The sequence below is a fragment of the Terrapene carolina genome, unplaced genomic scaffold, assembly GCF_002925995.2.
Source record: "Terrapene carolina triunguis isolate 2854851 unplaced genomic scaffold, T_m_triunguis-2.0 Scaffold27864, whole genome shotgun sequence".
NCBI lineage: Eukaryota > Metazoa > Chordata > Testudines > Emydidae > Terrapene > Terrapene triunguis.
The window spans coordinates 1-13,676 of record NW_020692215.1 but is presented as its reverse complement, the minus strand read 5'-3'; the positions used below and the strand labels follow the sequence as shown (position 1 = coordinate 13,676).

General features: G+C 61.3%; 1 protein-coding gene across 1 annotated transcript; it reads left to right on the top strand.

The window, feature by feature from the left end:
• Window positions 1–169: 169 nt before the first annotated feature.
• On the top strand, window positions 170–13,670 carry LOC112124559 (alpha-2-macroglobulin-like protein 1; the record flags this gene model as incomplete). The annotated part of the gene is made up of 14 exons (XM_026662489.2): window positions 170–313; window positions 897–1,122; window positions 1,367–1,493; window positions 4,166–4,287; window positions 4,840–4,891; window positions 5,843–5,917; window positions 6,326–6,502; window positions 6,976–7,057; window positions 7,336–7,492; window positions 8,733–8,807; window positions 9,321–9,477; window positions 12,719–12,924; window positions 13,288–13,503; window positions 13,653–13,670. Coding segments are annotated over exons 2-14 (1,626 nt in total), but the record flags the coding sequence as incomplete, so codon positions are not given.
• Window positions 13,671–13,676: the final 6 nt, after the last annotated feature.

The window sequence follows — 13,676 nt, the reverse complement described above, 5'->3', positions numbered from 1 at the left end:
CCTGCCAGCAGGGGTCAGTTCTCAGAGCTCCCGGGGGCCACGTGCAGCCCCCGAAACGTCCCCAAACATCGAGACTTTGCAGGTGCAAACACACGTAAATCATCGTCTGGATTTGCCCCCAAACCAGCGTGGGGCTCCATCAACCCCCCTTTGTATCTTTTCTAGACATGATCCCTGGGGCAGCAAGTGTGGCTAGTGCAGCAGGGAACCCAGTGAGCAATACCCAGCCCGTGCCAGAACGCTGCACCCAGGAGGAGCCAGTGCCACATGCGTACTTCACAGAGACGTGGCTGTGGGACCTGGTGCCTGTGGGGTGAGTGAGGAGGTGTCACAAATCGTCCCTGCGGAGTGGCCTCCAGGCCATTTCCTGGATCCCGTCGTGGTCGGCAGGGTGTTTATCATCCCGACCCCATTGTCCTTCGTGGGGTTTTCATTCCCACGCGGTGCCCGGGAGCTCCGACGCTGAGAACATGGGAGGGGTTTGAACTCCCCGGAGGGGGGCATGGAGGGTGGCACATGGGGAACAAGTGGGAGGGGCCGGGCATCCCGAGCAGGGGGAATTGAGGCAGAGACCCAGGAATAGCCCCCTGACAGGGAGACGTGTCTGGCTGCGGAAGGGGGGATCCCCATCCCGTGGGACATTGAGCCCTGCCCGGAGAGTCCCGGGGCAGGGAAGGATTCTGAGCTAGCCGGCGTGGGGCAGAGGAGGGGACGAGATGGGAGCACTGACAGCTCTTCTCCTCTCTGCTGTCCGGGATTGGCCTGTTTCTGTGCCACTGCCTAGGCTCCAGCCCAGCGGAGGGTCAGGCAGGGACGTCTCCGGTGGCTGTGCTCGTGGGCGCTTCCCAGGGGGCGGCCGCGTGTCTGACGCTCTGTTTGTGTCCGTCCCGGTCCAGCGAGGGGGGCTCCAAGGACGTCCCAGTCTCGGTGCCCGACACCATCACGGAGTGGAAAGCTGGGATGTTCTGCATGGCGGAGGTCGGCTTTGGGCTCTCGCCCACGGCCACCTTCACGGCCTTCAAACCCTTCTTTGTGGAGCTGGCCTTGCCGTACTCCGTGATCCGGGGAGAGACCTTCGCCCTAAAGGCCACCGTCTTCAACTACCTGCGGCAGTGCATCAAGGTGAGCGCCGCCCCGGGCTGACCGGCTGGGTCTGCTACGGACGATGACCTGGGGCTGGGGAGCTGGGCAGCGGCGCAGGCCAGCGAGTGGCACCGGCAGTCACTGGCTGTGATCCTGTGACCACTGGGGTCAGTACATCGCGGTGAGGGGGCCTGAGCCCCAGAGGGGTCACGTCTCGGCTGGAGCTGGCGCGTGTGAGCGCGTCCCCCACAGCCCTAAGGGAGCTCTCGTGTTGGCCCCACAGGTGCGAGTGACGCTGGCAGAGTCTGCGCAGTTCCAGGTGCAGGCGGGCGAGGACAGTGCCTACACCAGCTGCCTCTGTGCAGACGAAGGGAAAACCTTCCAGTGGGAAGTGACAGCGAGCAGCCTGGGTAAGGGGCGCTGGGGGCTCCGTGCTGGAGGGGAGGGGAGGGGCAGGGAAGGGGTGAGGGGCTCTGCAAGGGGGGGCAGTGAAGGGGTGCTGGAGCCTTTACAATTGGGAGGCAGGTAAGGGCCTATGGAGGCTCTGCGTGGGGGACAGACCGGTAAGGGGCATTGGAGGCTCTGTGCTGGGAGTGAGGAGGAGGGCACAGAACAGGGTCACTTGGGCTTGGTGCCGAGGGGAAGGGGAGGGGACAGGAAGAGCTGCGGGGAGGGGGGGCGAGGACACCCCAGCAGAAAATCCCCTTTCACGTTAACCCCTCTGCCAGGTGGAGCTGGCAGCAACAAGGGTCGGGTTCAATATCTGGGGCTTCCCCTTAGCAGCACAGCACAGAGCCAACTCGGCCCCACTCACTGGCAACGCCTCCACTGCTGCTGTCTGCAGCTGGCTCCCAGCTGCCGCTGTCTCTCTGCTGCTGAGCCACTGCGCCATAGCAGGGCACAATCCAGACTAATGAGCAGCTCTGACACCCCTGCCTGGCCCCCTTGGGTGCCTTCAGTAGCTCCCACCTGGGCCGCTCACACCCAGCCCCAGCGTGCAAGCCGCACCCTGAGCGTCTGTGTGTGACTGCAGCCTGCCTGCCACTCCCGGGTTACACTCTGGCTCTCGCCACCCTGGGTTATACTGCAGGGCGACCCCAACATCCCCCAGTCCCAGATCTTCCTCCAGAACGGTCTGTCCTGTCTCCCCAGCCCTCTCCTGGCAATACAAGTTACATTGCGGCCGATATTCCTTTACGAGAATACCATGCACTCGTCCTGTCACCCCACATGGAGTTGCCCAGACACTTGGATTTAAACACACTGGATTAGATAAAACAATCAAACACATTCATGAACCACAAAGAGAGAGATTTTAAGTGTGTACAAGGAATGGGGCATAACAGTCAGAAATGGTTACAAGAAAAATAAAGAGAAGACGTTTACTCCTGGGTAAGAGGATCGGCTGCTGCTGGAAGTGGTGCGAGGGGCGCCGGGAACTGGGAATACTGGTGCCATGCTTAAAGACCCCGGACCACACCATCGTCACCCCGACCGCCAGAGCTATGCTGGAAAGGACCCTGAAGGACACCATCCGCTGCAACTATGCCGAGAATCTCAAGCGGAAGCCGGACCAGGGCAAGGTGTTGGAGCACCTTGGGGGACAGCAAGGGGGACGCCAGCAACCACTTCCTCCCCGGGGCAGCTTCACCAGGTTCGCCGACTGGCCGTTCGTCCACAAGGCCTGACTTAACTGCATCCCCCTCAATGGAGCCATCCGCCACGGCAACTGGGACAAGCGCTGCAGGAAATGTGGCTACGCAAACGAGACCCTACCCCACGTCCTGTGCGGATGCAAACAGCACTCCGGAGTCTGGCGGCACCGACACAACGCCATCCAGAACCGGCTGGTGAAAGCCATCCCGCCGTCCCTGGGGAAGATCACCCTCGACTCCGCCCGGGACAGACAGCTGACTGCAACCCAACATCATCATGACGGACGCAGAAAAGAAGAAGGTCCTCATCGTAGACGTCACGGTGCCTTTTGAAAACCGGTCACCGGCCCTCAACGAGGCCCGAGCACGGAAGGCATCAAAGTACACCCCACTGGCCGAGACTCTGAGAGCCCAGGGCTCGAGGTCCAGATACACGCCCTGATCATGGGAGCCCTGGGCTCGTGGGACCCCCACAACGAGCCGGTTCTGAGAGCGTGCGGAGTCAGTCGACGCTATGCCCGGCTCATGAGACAGCTCATGGTGTCCGACACCATCAGGTGGTCCAGAGACATTTATATGGAACACATCACAGGACACCGTCAATACCACATTGAGTAACCGAGACCGCCGACCAGGGAAATAACCCACTTCCTTCCTTGACGGATCCAGGGACGCACCCCACCCATGTACTTATCCGCTACACCGATACTGACTTGGACTCCTTATTCATTCCATGGGTGGCGTACCCGAGCCCACTTATCCACTGACACTTTAAAAACCCTTGCACCCCAATCTGGGTCTATGCCGGTTATGCAATATGTATGTATCTTTTCATCCTTGCAACCGATACCTGTAATCCCTCATAACTCAAGTCTGACCCAGATGTACAGTACCTTCCCTCTTAACTCATGTATATTTAATTTAAACATTAACTTTAATAAAATGTTTAAGTCTGTTCTTACCTGCCTTAACAAACTACATCAGATTCAAGCAAAGTTTCTCCCCACACGCTTCCAGCAGTCTCACTGACCGAGCCCTGTAGGTCAGGACCCCTCTGCCGTCCCGCTGGCCTCTGCTGCGATGTCACGTTCTGAGGTTCCCCCCCTGAACGCAGCTGTCAGTGATTTCAGCGGGGAGGGGGCAGGTTCTGGGTGGCCATTCGCTGTTCCCACACAAGGGCTAAGGCAGAGAAACCCATTACACTCCACTCATCACTTCCCTCCGTCCTTCCCTTCCCCCCTTTCCTTCTCTCTCTTTTCTCCCCCATTCTCTCGCTCTCCATTTCCTCTGCTTTTCTCTGTCTTTTTCACCACCCTCCCCCTCCTCCTCCCCCTTCCACTGTTCTCCCCCCTCAGACCCGGGCTCCTCTCTCCCTCGGGCAGGGGCGTTGGTCTATCTAACGGGGCGTCTCCCGCCTTGCTCTGCAGGGGAGGTGAACTTCACCGTCAGCACCGAGGCTCTGCGCACCGAGGAGCTGTGCGGCACAGAGCTGGCCGTGGTGCCAGCCCAGGGGCGAGTGGACACCGTGATAAAGCCCCTGCTGGTCCAGGTCAGTGTCTGGTCGGGGCCTCTGGGCAGAGCGGAGGGAGATCCGGTGCCTGGGTCTCACCTCCTGGGGGCCGTGGGCCGAGTCTGCACTTGTGATTGTTCTTTGTCCTGCCACAGAAAATAATACCCCAGCACCACGTCCCGTCCCGGACCCTGACCTGCACTGCCCCTTCACGTGGCCCAGTCCCAGCGAGATCCGGGAGCTGGCGGGAGAGTCCTGGGGCAGACAGAGACGGGGGTTAGCCCCAAGGGGGGTGGCTGAGTGTGACACACGGGAGGGCTCGAGGGGGCGGAGGGAACTAGCAGAGGGAAGCTCCGCGCTGAAGAGGAAGAAGCCGCGAGATCTGCTGGGCTGGGAACAGTCTCCCCGGGGAAGGGACGAGAGCCCCATCGCTGGGGCGCTGAGAGCTGGATGTGCCCGAGCCCCACAGCACGGGCTGTAGGGGATGACCCTGCCCTGGCTAGGGGCACTGGCTGACCCAGCAGGCCCTGTCAGGCTGTGACGTGCACGGTCCCTTCTCCTGACCTTCTGTCTGATGCTCCTTCCCCACAGCCGGGGGGGATCCTGGAGGAGAAGGCGCACAGCTCCCTGCTCTGCCAGGAAGGTAGGATCCCAGCGCCTGTGCGGGGCTCAGTGGGTGTCACTAACGTGGGGAGTCTCTTGGCTGCGGCACGTCAGTGATGGCTTGGCCGCTGGATGGCCCAGCTAGGGGCCCAGGAGGCGCCAGGCCGGACCGGACCAGGGGGCATCCAGGCCAATGCCCTGCCTGGGACAGGGTCCAGGCCCAGCTGCCCGGGGAAGTTGCACCCCCAGTGGGCAGTTATGGAACCGTCTGCCATGGGCCGAAGGCTCGAGCACGTCCGGCTCCTGCTCCCGAGTCTCACTGGGCCTATAGGTGCTGATTTCGTGGGTGCTCCGGGACTGGAGCACCCATGGGGAAAAACTGCACCCACTGGCAGCTCCCCGCCCCAGCTCACCTCTGCTCCGCCTCCCCCGAGCCTGCTGCCGCTGCTCCGCTTCTCCCCACTCCCAGTCTTGCTGCGAAACAGGTGTTTTGCGCGGCAAGCCTGGGAGGGAGGGGGAAGGAGGGGAAATGCGGCGCGCCCAGGGGAGGAGGCAGGGATGGGGATTTGGGGAAGGGGTTGGAATGGGGGCAGGGTAGGCGTGGAGTTGGAGCGGGGCCAGGGCCGGAGGGGCGCAAGTACCCGCCGGCGCCAGGTAAAGTCGGCGCCTATGACTGGGCCCATGTTGCACCAGCTCCCCTCCCCTGCAGCCTGGCCCCCGTGTGTACGATGCTCCCTGCAGAGCTCGTCACACCGGCTCTCTGGGGCCAGGAGAGGGACCGAGTCCCACAGGCAGGACCCTCCGCTGAGAACCCCCAGCCCTTGTCCTCAAGGGCACGTATGTGCCATGGTTGGGGGAGCTTGGGGTTGAGAGAGGGGCTGTGACTGGGCGAGAGCCCCAGACGGTGAGGAATGGAGGGATCTGATTGGCTGGAGATGGGCAGGTTCCCAACAGGCCTTTAACGGTATGTCTTTGCCTTTGTGTTACGCAGACTCCGAAGAAATCTCCTTGCAGCTGCCAGCGAATGTCCTGGCGGGGTCCGAGCAGGCCCACGTGACTGTCTACGGTAAAGAATTCCCCTGCCCCATCCCTGCCAGGGCGCGGTGCCCTTCGCCAGCCAGCCCGTCTGTGGGCCAGTGCTCTGATCAGAGAGGCCGGGGCATCCTGGATGGAAAAGACCAATGAGGTCTAGTGGGTGTCTCGGGCCAGGGCAGGACTGGTCCCTGCAGTCTGTGCTCCAGGGCCTCATCCCCAGTGAGGGGCAATAGACTCACGCGGTGATGCCAGGAAGCTGTGCCAGGGCATTGGCGTCTTGTCCATTCATCACCACGTATCCACGTAACCCCACCAGGCCTGAGTTGAACTGGGGGCTCTGGGCCCCCGCATGCCAGGGCTCCACTGACGTGGTGTTAGGGACGGGGCAGCTGTTGTGCAGCCTGGCAATTCTCTGCTTCCCTGACTCCTTTGGTGCCAGGAGACATAATGGGCACGGCTCTGCAGAACACAGACCGTCTGCTGGCCATGCCCTACGGATCCGGAGAGCAGAACATGGCCAGGTTCGCTCACAACATCAACACCCAGCAGTACCTGGAGAAGAGCGGGCAGCTGACCCTGGAGATCAAAGACAAGGCCCAGGGATTCCTCCGGAGAGGTGAGTGTCCTCCCGCCCCTGCGCCCCCAGGGCATGGCGGGGCCATGCGAGGGCCCTGTCCATGCCACCTCTGGGGCCCGGGTTCCAATCCAGCTCCAGATCAGGGCCCTGGCTGGCTCTGGGGGTCAGGGAATTAGATCCTTGACCTTTCCTTTCTGGGGCACCAGTCCTGAGGCACAGGACATAAGGACGGTTTGACTCAGGGTTCAGGGAATGGGAGAGGAGCCCTTTCCCCTCTAGGGGGCGCTGGTTGGGATCCAGCCCCAGGTTGGGGCACTGGAGTTTTGGGGGGATCAGGGCCCTATTCAGCCTTAACTCCGTCCCCCTATTCTAACCGACCCCTGGAATCTCGGAGTCTCAGCGTCGTGGGGGAGGGGAGGGCTAGTGGGCCCCACGGGGCGCAGGCTGGGGTGGATTGTAGCCCCTGGGGGTGAGCGGATCCAGGACTCGCTGTCTCTCTCCCATCCCTGCAGGCTATCAGCGCGAGCTGCTCTACAAACACAACGATGGCTCTTACAGCGCCTCTTGGAAGAGAGACGCCCTGGGCAACACCTGGTGAGGGGCCGCACGGCACGGGCGAGTCAGGGCTCTGGGTGGGCAGGGCCTACCAGGCTGCAGCCTGACCCCCAGCCCCACTGCTATTCCAGTCCTGCTCGCCACACAGCTCTGCCCCACATACTCACTCGAAATCCCCCCGTTCCCATCCTGGGCGCCCCTGACAGCTCTGCTCACCCCCCACAATGCTGACCCCAGCCCCGTCCCCCACGCACCTCCCTCCTGGCCCGCAGCATCTCCTGCAGAGTGTCCCTCTCACGGGGTCTCTCCCCACCCAGGCTGACGGCCTTCGTTCTCAAGTCCTTTGGCCAGGCCAGGGCCTACATCTCCATCGACGAGAAGCACCTAGAGGACGCCCTAGGGTGGCTGCAGCGCCACCAGCTGGAGAGCGGCTGCTTCCGCAGTGTGGGGAAGCTGTGGAACAACGCCCTGCAGGTGGGAGGCTGGGGGGATGGGCAGACGGGATGGGGGAGGAGGGGATAAGCTGGGGAGGGGGGTGGGGGCCCCCCATGGCAACTGATTGTTGTGACCCGTGTCGGTTTGGGGGATTTCCCTGGGTTTTTGGAATGGCTGAATGGCTGGAACGGCCGAGGCAGCGGGTTCTTGCACCGAACGAGGGAGCAGCCCTGGCCCAGCCCCCCTGGCTCCTGCACAGCCCGGTCTCCCCGCGGGCACTGAGCAGACCCCGCACGCATTGCCTGGCACGGAGAGTCTGAGGGGCAGGGCCCAGCCCAGCCCTGAAGTCATGGGACTCCCACAACTCCCCATGTGGCTCAGTCAGAAGGGCGGTCGCGGTGCATCATGGGAGATGTAGTCCGATGGAGCCGAGTCCATGGGGGAATGGGGGCACGAGGCCGGTGCAGCTGAATGTTGAACCGGTTTGCAGTGGAAGGTTTAGATTCAGGTCGCCAACCCAAGAGGCTGCGATTTGGGCCCTGCCACCCCACAGCAGAATGTTGCGTTTCCATTTTCCCAACAGAAATCGAAACGTTTCAGGATTAGTAACGTTTTCCTGCAAAGTTTTGGTTTTGTGGAAACTGCATCGTCTGTCGAGAAATCATTTCAGCAGGAAATTCCCACCCAACTCGATTCACAGCCTAATTCCTGCCACTGCCCCGGAGTTTGCAGGGAGCCGGGACTCTACGGGAGGGGCCGGGGCTGTACCCGGCCGTTCAGGAGCTAGAAGGAGACAAATCTTAGGCAAAGTCCAGATTCCCGCACGGGAGGACTATTTAATGAGCAGGAACTCGCTCCGTGGGGGCGAATCCCTCAGCCTTTGCAGAAACGGCCCCTGGTCTTCACAGGAAATCTGGCAAATGTCAGCTCAAACCAACTTCCCAGTCTCTGGTTCCAGGGGGGCTCAGATAGGATTTTATACTGAAATTTTATACAGCCTTGACAATGGAGTAGGTACCGCCTCTCCCTATAACAAAGCTGTGGAACTCACTGCCACCCTGTGGCCTCCCTGGCTGCTATGACTTGGGGCAGCTGCTTGGGACCCAGATGGGCCTGACAGGTCCCAGCAGGAGGCAGGACCCAAACCCAGCCACTCGGAGCGCTGGAGCCGGGTCTTCTCTGTCCCAATGGGCTTGTCCTGGGCAGCGGCTCACCTGCTCCGGGCAACGAGCCCTGCAGTTCGGTCTGAGCCGGCTCCCGGTGTCTCTTTCCTCCTCAGGGCGGCGTGGTGGACGAGCTCTCTCTCTCGGCTTACATCACGGCAGCGCTGCTGGAGCTGGGGCAGCCGCTCACGGTGAGGCCAAGCCCGGCTGTCCCAGGGGAGGGGCCGGCAGGATTCGGGCGGGTCAGGGGCTGTGGAGGGGCGGGTTGGTAGGGGGAGGGGAAGTCAAGAGGTCAGTGGCGGGTTGGTACCAAGGCGGGGGTCAGGGTGCTGTGGGGGGCAGGGGAGAGGCAGGTTGGTGGGGGGAGGGGAAGTTGACAAGTCCGGGGGGGTTGGTACCAAGGTGGGGGTCAGGGTGGTGTGGGGAGTTGGGCTGGGGTCAGGGTCGGAGGAAGATTCAGCAGGTTGGGGAGGGGCCGGGCTGTTTTGGTGTCTAGCGCTCGGGGGAGGGGGTCTGGCGAGGCTTGTGGGGTGCAGGGTGTGGGTGGCGGTGGGGGGATGGGTCGGGGGAGGTGATGACAGGCTGGCGGGAGGGGGTATTTGTGCCCCATGGGGTGGTTGCCAGGGGACGTGCCCAGGCGCAGAGCGTCTCCTCTGGCCGGCTCAGCCTGACGGGGAGTCTGTTTGGTGTCTCCCCCGTCCCAGGACCCCATGGTGACCAGGGCCCTCCAGTGCCTCCGGGAGTCGAGCACCAGCGACCTCTACACGCAGGCGCTGCTGGCCTACGCCTTCGGGCTGGCAGGGAGCACTGAGCTCCGGGGCACCCTTCTGCAGAGCCTGGCCCAGCACAGCGTCAGCGCCGGTACCGGCAGCACCTCGCTCTAGTGCTCTCCTCTCTGCCGGCCTCTAGACACAGGGCAGGGCCAGCTGCCCCCCACGGCCCTGCTCACCCAGGTGTCCCCTGCCCCGGGACCTCCTCAGCCTGGCAGCGGAGCTGTGTCTCCGTGGCCCAGTCAGTCCGTGGTCTCTGCTGAGGCTGCCAGCGAGGGGCCGACGCGCTGGGCTCCGTCGTGGGGACACTTCTCCCCTCAGAGCTGGAGTGAGATCGTCCCGCCATTTCCCAGGGCCCAGCGCACGGAGCGAAGGCGGGCGAGGCTGGGTCGCTGCCAGCCTGTGGTGATCGGAGCTGAGAACCTAGAGGGGCAAAGCCCCATTTCCCAACCCAGCCCTCTAAAGCGCCCGGGGCCAGGAGTGTGACAGGGTCCAGTGGGCTCAGAGTCCGTGGCGCAGGGCTTTGCGTAGGCAGCTCCCAAGGGGAACGGGCCATAACCGAGCCCTGGGGAGATGCCAGAGGATCCCAGCCCCATCCTGTGTTGGGGACATCCCAGCTGGGGAGTCCCTGCCCGAGGCTTCTCTGCTTGGCCCGGTTAATACTGGGAGGGGAACGGACTGCACTGGGCCGGGGCCGTGGCCGGGGCTGGGGCCGGCTAGGCCCTGCCGTCTCTGGGAGAGGGGGTTGTACAGGGAAGCAGGTCTCTGGCTGCCCCCTTGTCTGCCCCATGTCCCCCAGCTCCAGTTCCCCTAGCCTTTCCCTGCACAGATGCCCTTGGGTTTGTGCCACTCCTAGCCCAGCCGTGGTGTGAGCGATGCAGCCTGGGGCCAGCTCCCCATAGGGCGGGAGGCCAGGTTGGGTCCCTCACACTCGTCATGAAGCAGCAAAGAGTCCTGTGGCACCTTATAGACTAACAGACGTATTGGAGCATGAGCTCCACTTCTTCGGATGCACTCGTCATGAACACGCTCCAGTGATCTCTGTACGTCTCCTCGGCGCCATTCGAGCTCAGACTGAGCCGTGCCTGGAGCTGAGGCCTGGCGTGCTCGGTTCCTGCCGGGCCCTGGGGAGACGTCCCCCCACAGAGGGGAGCCACCTGCGTAGTCCGCGCGGCTCTGTCGTGTCTCGGCTCAGGTGAAAAGTCCCTTCTCTCCAAGCCCCAGCGCGGCGGCTGGAGCTGGTCTGTGCCCGCGAATTGTGTGTGTCGCCTCCTGCCCTGCCCCAAGGCGGGTAAGAAGTGCTGGGAGCAGCACGTGGCTCCTGCCCCAGGGAGGGGAGAGGTGGGGGCTCTGCTGCTGGGGGCACCGAGGGACCACCAGGCACTGGGGTAAAACAGCCCTCGGGTATCAGGACCTGTCTCCAAGGTCACAAAGACCCCGTGGAGAGCGGTGTTTACCAGGTGTCAGCGCCATCCATGCTCTTCACCTGGTCATGCTGCCCTCCTGCCCCCATCCCCGGTTGGCCCTCATTCTGTCAGGGGCTCTCTGCCCCCTCTAGCAGTGGTGGCACGAGGCATAAGTAGACTAAGCAATTGCTTAGGGCCCCAAGCAGATCATGGGGCTCCCAGTTTGGTATTACCCCCAAAACCCGTTCATCTAATGTAACATGGCCTGTTTAACAGGGTGTCGGTTTGGGGGGGGGTTGGGATTGTGATGGGTTGGACCCCCCTTCTGGGATACCACCTGATGTACTGGGATTTCACTGAGCCTGCCAGGGTTCCCTCCGTGCGTTGCTGAATTAGGCTCTGCGGCCTCTTGCAGCACACACACAGGTAGGGCCACACCCAGCTGCAGACACAGACTGACGTCAGCTCTGTGTGAGATGACTCCCCCAACACTCACGTGCACACCCCTTTGGGAGATAAACCCAGAATAATACTGTCTGGCACTGTATAGAAAAATCTGCACAGCGCAAACTCGTAAAAATCTGCCCTCTTCCTCAATGTGAAGAGAGATGTGCCTGACTTCCTGGCCCCCCACCCCCCAGTTCGAAAGTGTACAAATTGGGTTATATTATAAATAAGAAATAAGTTTATTAACTACAAAAGGTGAATTGTAAGGGAATATAAGAGAGAACAGCCAGAACAAAGCAGATTACTGAGCAAATAAAACAAAGTACACAAGCTAAGCTTAATATACGTAAGAAACAGGTTACAAAATGTAATTTTTTACCCTAAATGTTATTTTAAGCAGGTTTCAAAGTTTCTGTGGTTCAGAGTTCCAGTTATATTTCTTTTCAGACTGGACCCCTGTCTCAGTCTGGACTCCCCCCTTGCCTGCCCTCCAGGTGGCTTTAGCAGTCTTTCTTCTTGGGCAGACAGGCCATGGAGAGGAGCCCCCATTTGCCTTCCTCCCCACCCTTAACTAGCATTTACATAAGGCGGGAATCCTTTGTTTCCCAGACTTGACCCCCCTTCCCTTCCAGTGGAAAGTTACAAGAAGTCCCAGGTAATGTTTAGTATCAGGTGACAAGACCACCTGACCCAGCAGTGTCACAGTTACATCCCTGGACACTTCCCAGGAGGGAGAGAGATTAGTATCTTCATGGTCTTGTTCCTTCCTGACGGCCCATCAAATCTGATGGCCTGTCCTCGGTGGGTGTCTTCCCAATACACACCCACTTGTAATGGTTACATAGTCCATATTCCTAACTTTAGATACAGAGATGATACATGCATAAGAATTGGATAATCACATTCAGTAAATCAGAACCTTTCCAATGATATCTCACATGAGCCATCTTGCGTAACGTGTATCTCAGTGATGTCATATTAGTCTCATAAGCATATTTTCATAAAGAATATGGAGTGCAACGTCACAGGGCTATTTTTTGGTTTGGGGCTATAATGCAGCTAATATTTGTAATGGGCTGGTGGGGGTGGGGGGAATATTCCTGTTAGGGCTCCATTGGGTTAGCACCACCTTTGCCGCTGAGCGGCTGCACCACATAGGTTAAGGGGTCACTTGCAGCCAGTGAGCCACCGGGACTGAGTTTTTAGCTCAGGCAGGAGAGGCTCAGGGGTTTTGAGTCAGAGATCCAGGGTTCAGTCCCTGCTGATGACCCACCCAGGGGTGTTGTGTTACACTTGTGTAGCCCTCCTGTGCGCTGTGAATCAGCTGCCGTGTCCTGCCCCAGAGGTGGCTGCATTCAGTGGGGAGCAGCAGTCCCTCTGGCCCGGGAAGCCCCTGGGGCCCCTTTGGAAAGCAAACAGGTGACCCACTGTGTTGTAACTGCAGCCGTGGGGCTGTCCCTCCCTCGGCCCCTCTCCTAGGGGGACAGCTCTACTGGCAGAGGAAGGTGAAGGTCCTGCCCAGCCCCTACGGGAACCAGGCCCCGTCGGTGGAGATGACGGCTTATGTGCTCCTGGCCTATCTCTCCCTGCCCAACGTGTCTGCTGCCGACATGGTGACCGCTGTCCAGATCGTCCGCTGGCTCAGCAAGCAGCAGAACCCCTACGGGGGCTTCGCCTCGACGCAGGTAACACCCCTGCCCTCAGGTAAACCAGCGCTGGGGGCCTGGTGCAGGAAGGGGTTAGGAGCCCCCCGGGGACTGCATCTCAGAAGCTGAGCTGGGGCCCTTCCTGGGAGAGGGAGTCCTGGGTGCAGAGCCTCCTCATGGACTGGGGCTGGGGCTGGAGTCACTACTCTGCTGGGGGCTGGGACATGGGGCACCAAACGCCCCCGTGGCCGAGGGGCCTGGCTGTCACCCCCCATGTCAGTCACACCTGAGCACTGGGTGTCTGCTGGGGGAGACCCGGCGGGTCCTGATCCTGCTGCAGTGAGTCTGAGCCGGGCTCCTCTCCCCAGAGCGTGACAGCAGCTCGGTGACTCTCCTCCCCAGGACACGGTGGTGGCCCTGCAGGCTCTGGCCAAATACGCAGCCCTGATGTACAGCGCGAGCGGGAATGTGTCAGTGACGGTGAGCTCCCAGGCCGGGGCCTGGCAGCAATTCCACGTGGAGAATGCCAACCGGCTGGTGCTGCAGCGAGCGGCCCTGCAGGAAATCCCCGGGCAGTACACGGTGCGGGCCAGCGGCAAGGGCTGTGTCTTTGTGCAGGTGAGTGCAGGAGCCCCGGGGACCAGCCGGCCCAGCGGTGACTGGCTGTGCCCTTGCCCTGCCCCACGGCGCCTGGCTCTGGGCCCAGGCTCTGATCTGCTGTGGCGGAGGCAGCAGGCTCTGCCGCAACCCTCTTGCTTGTCTCCCAGCTGACTCTGCGCTACAACGTGCCG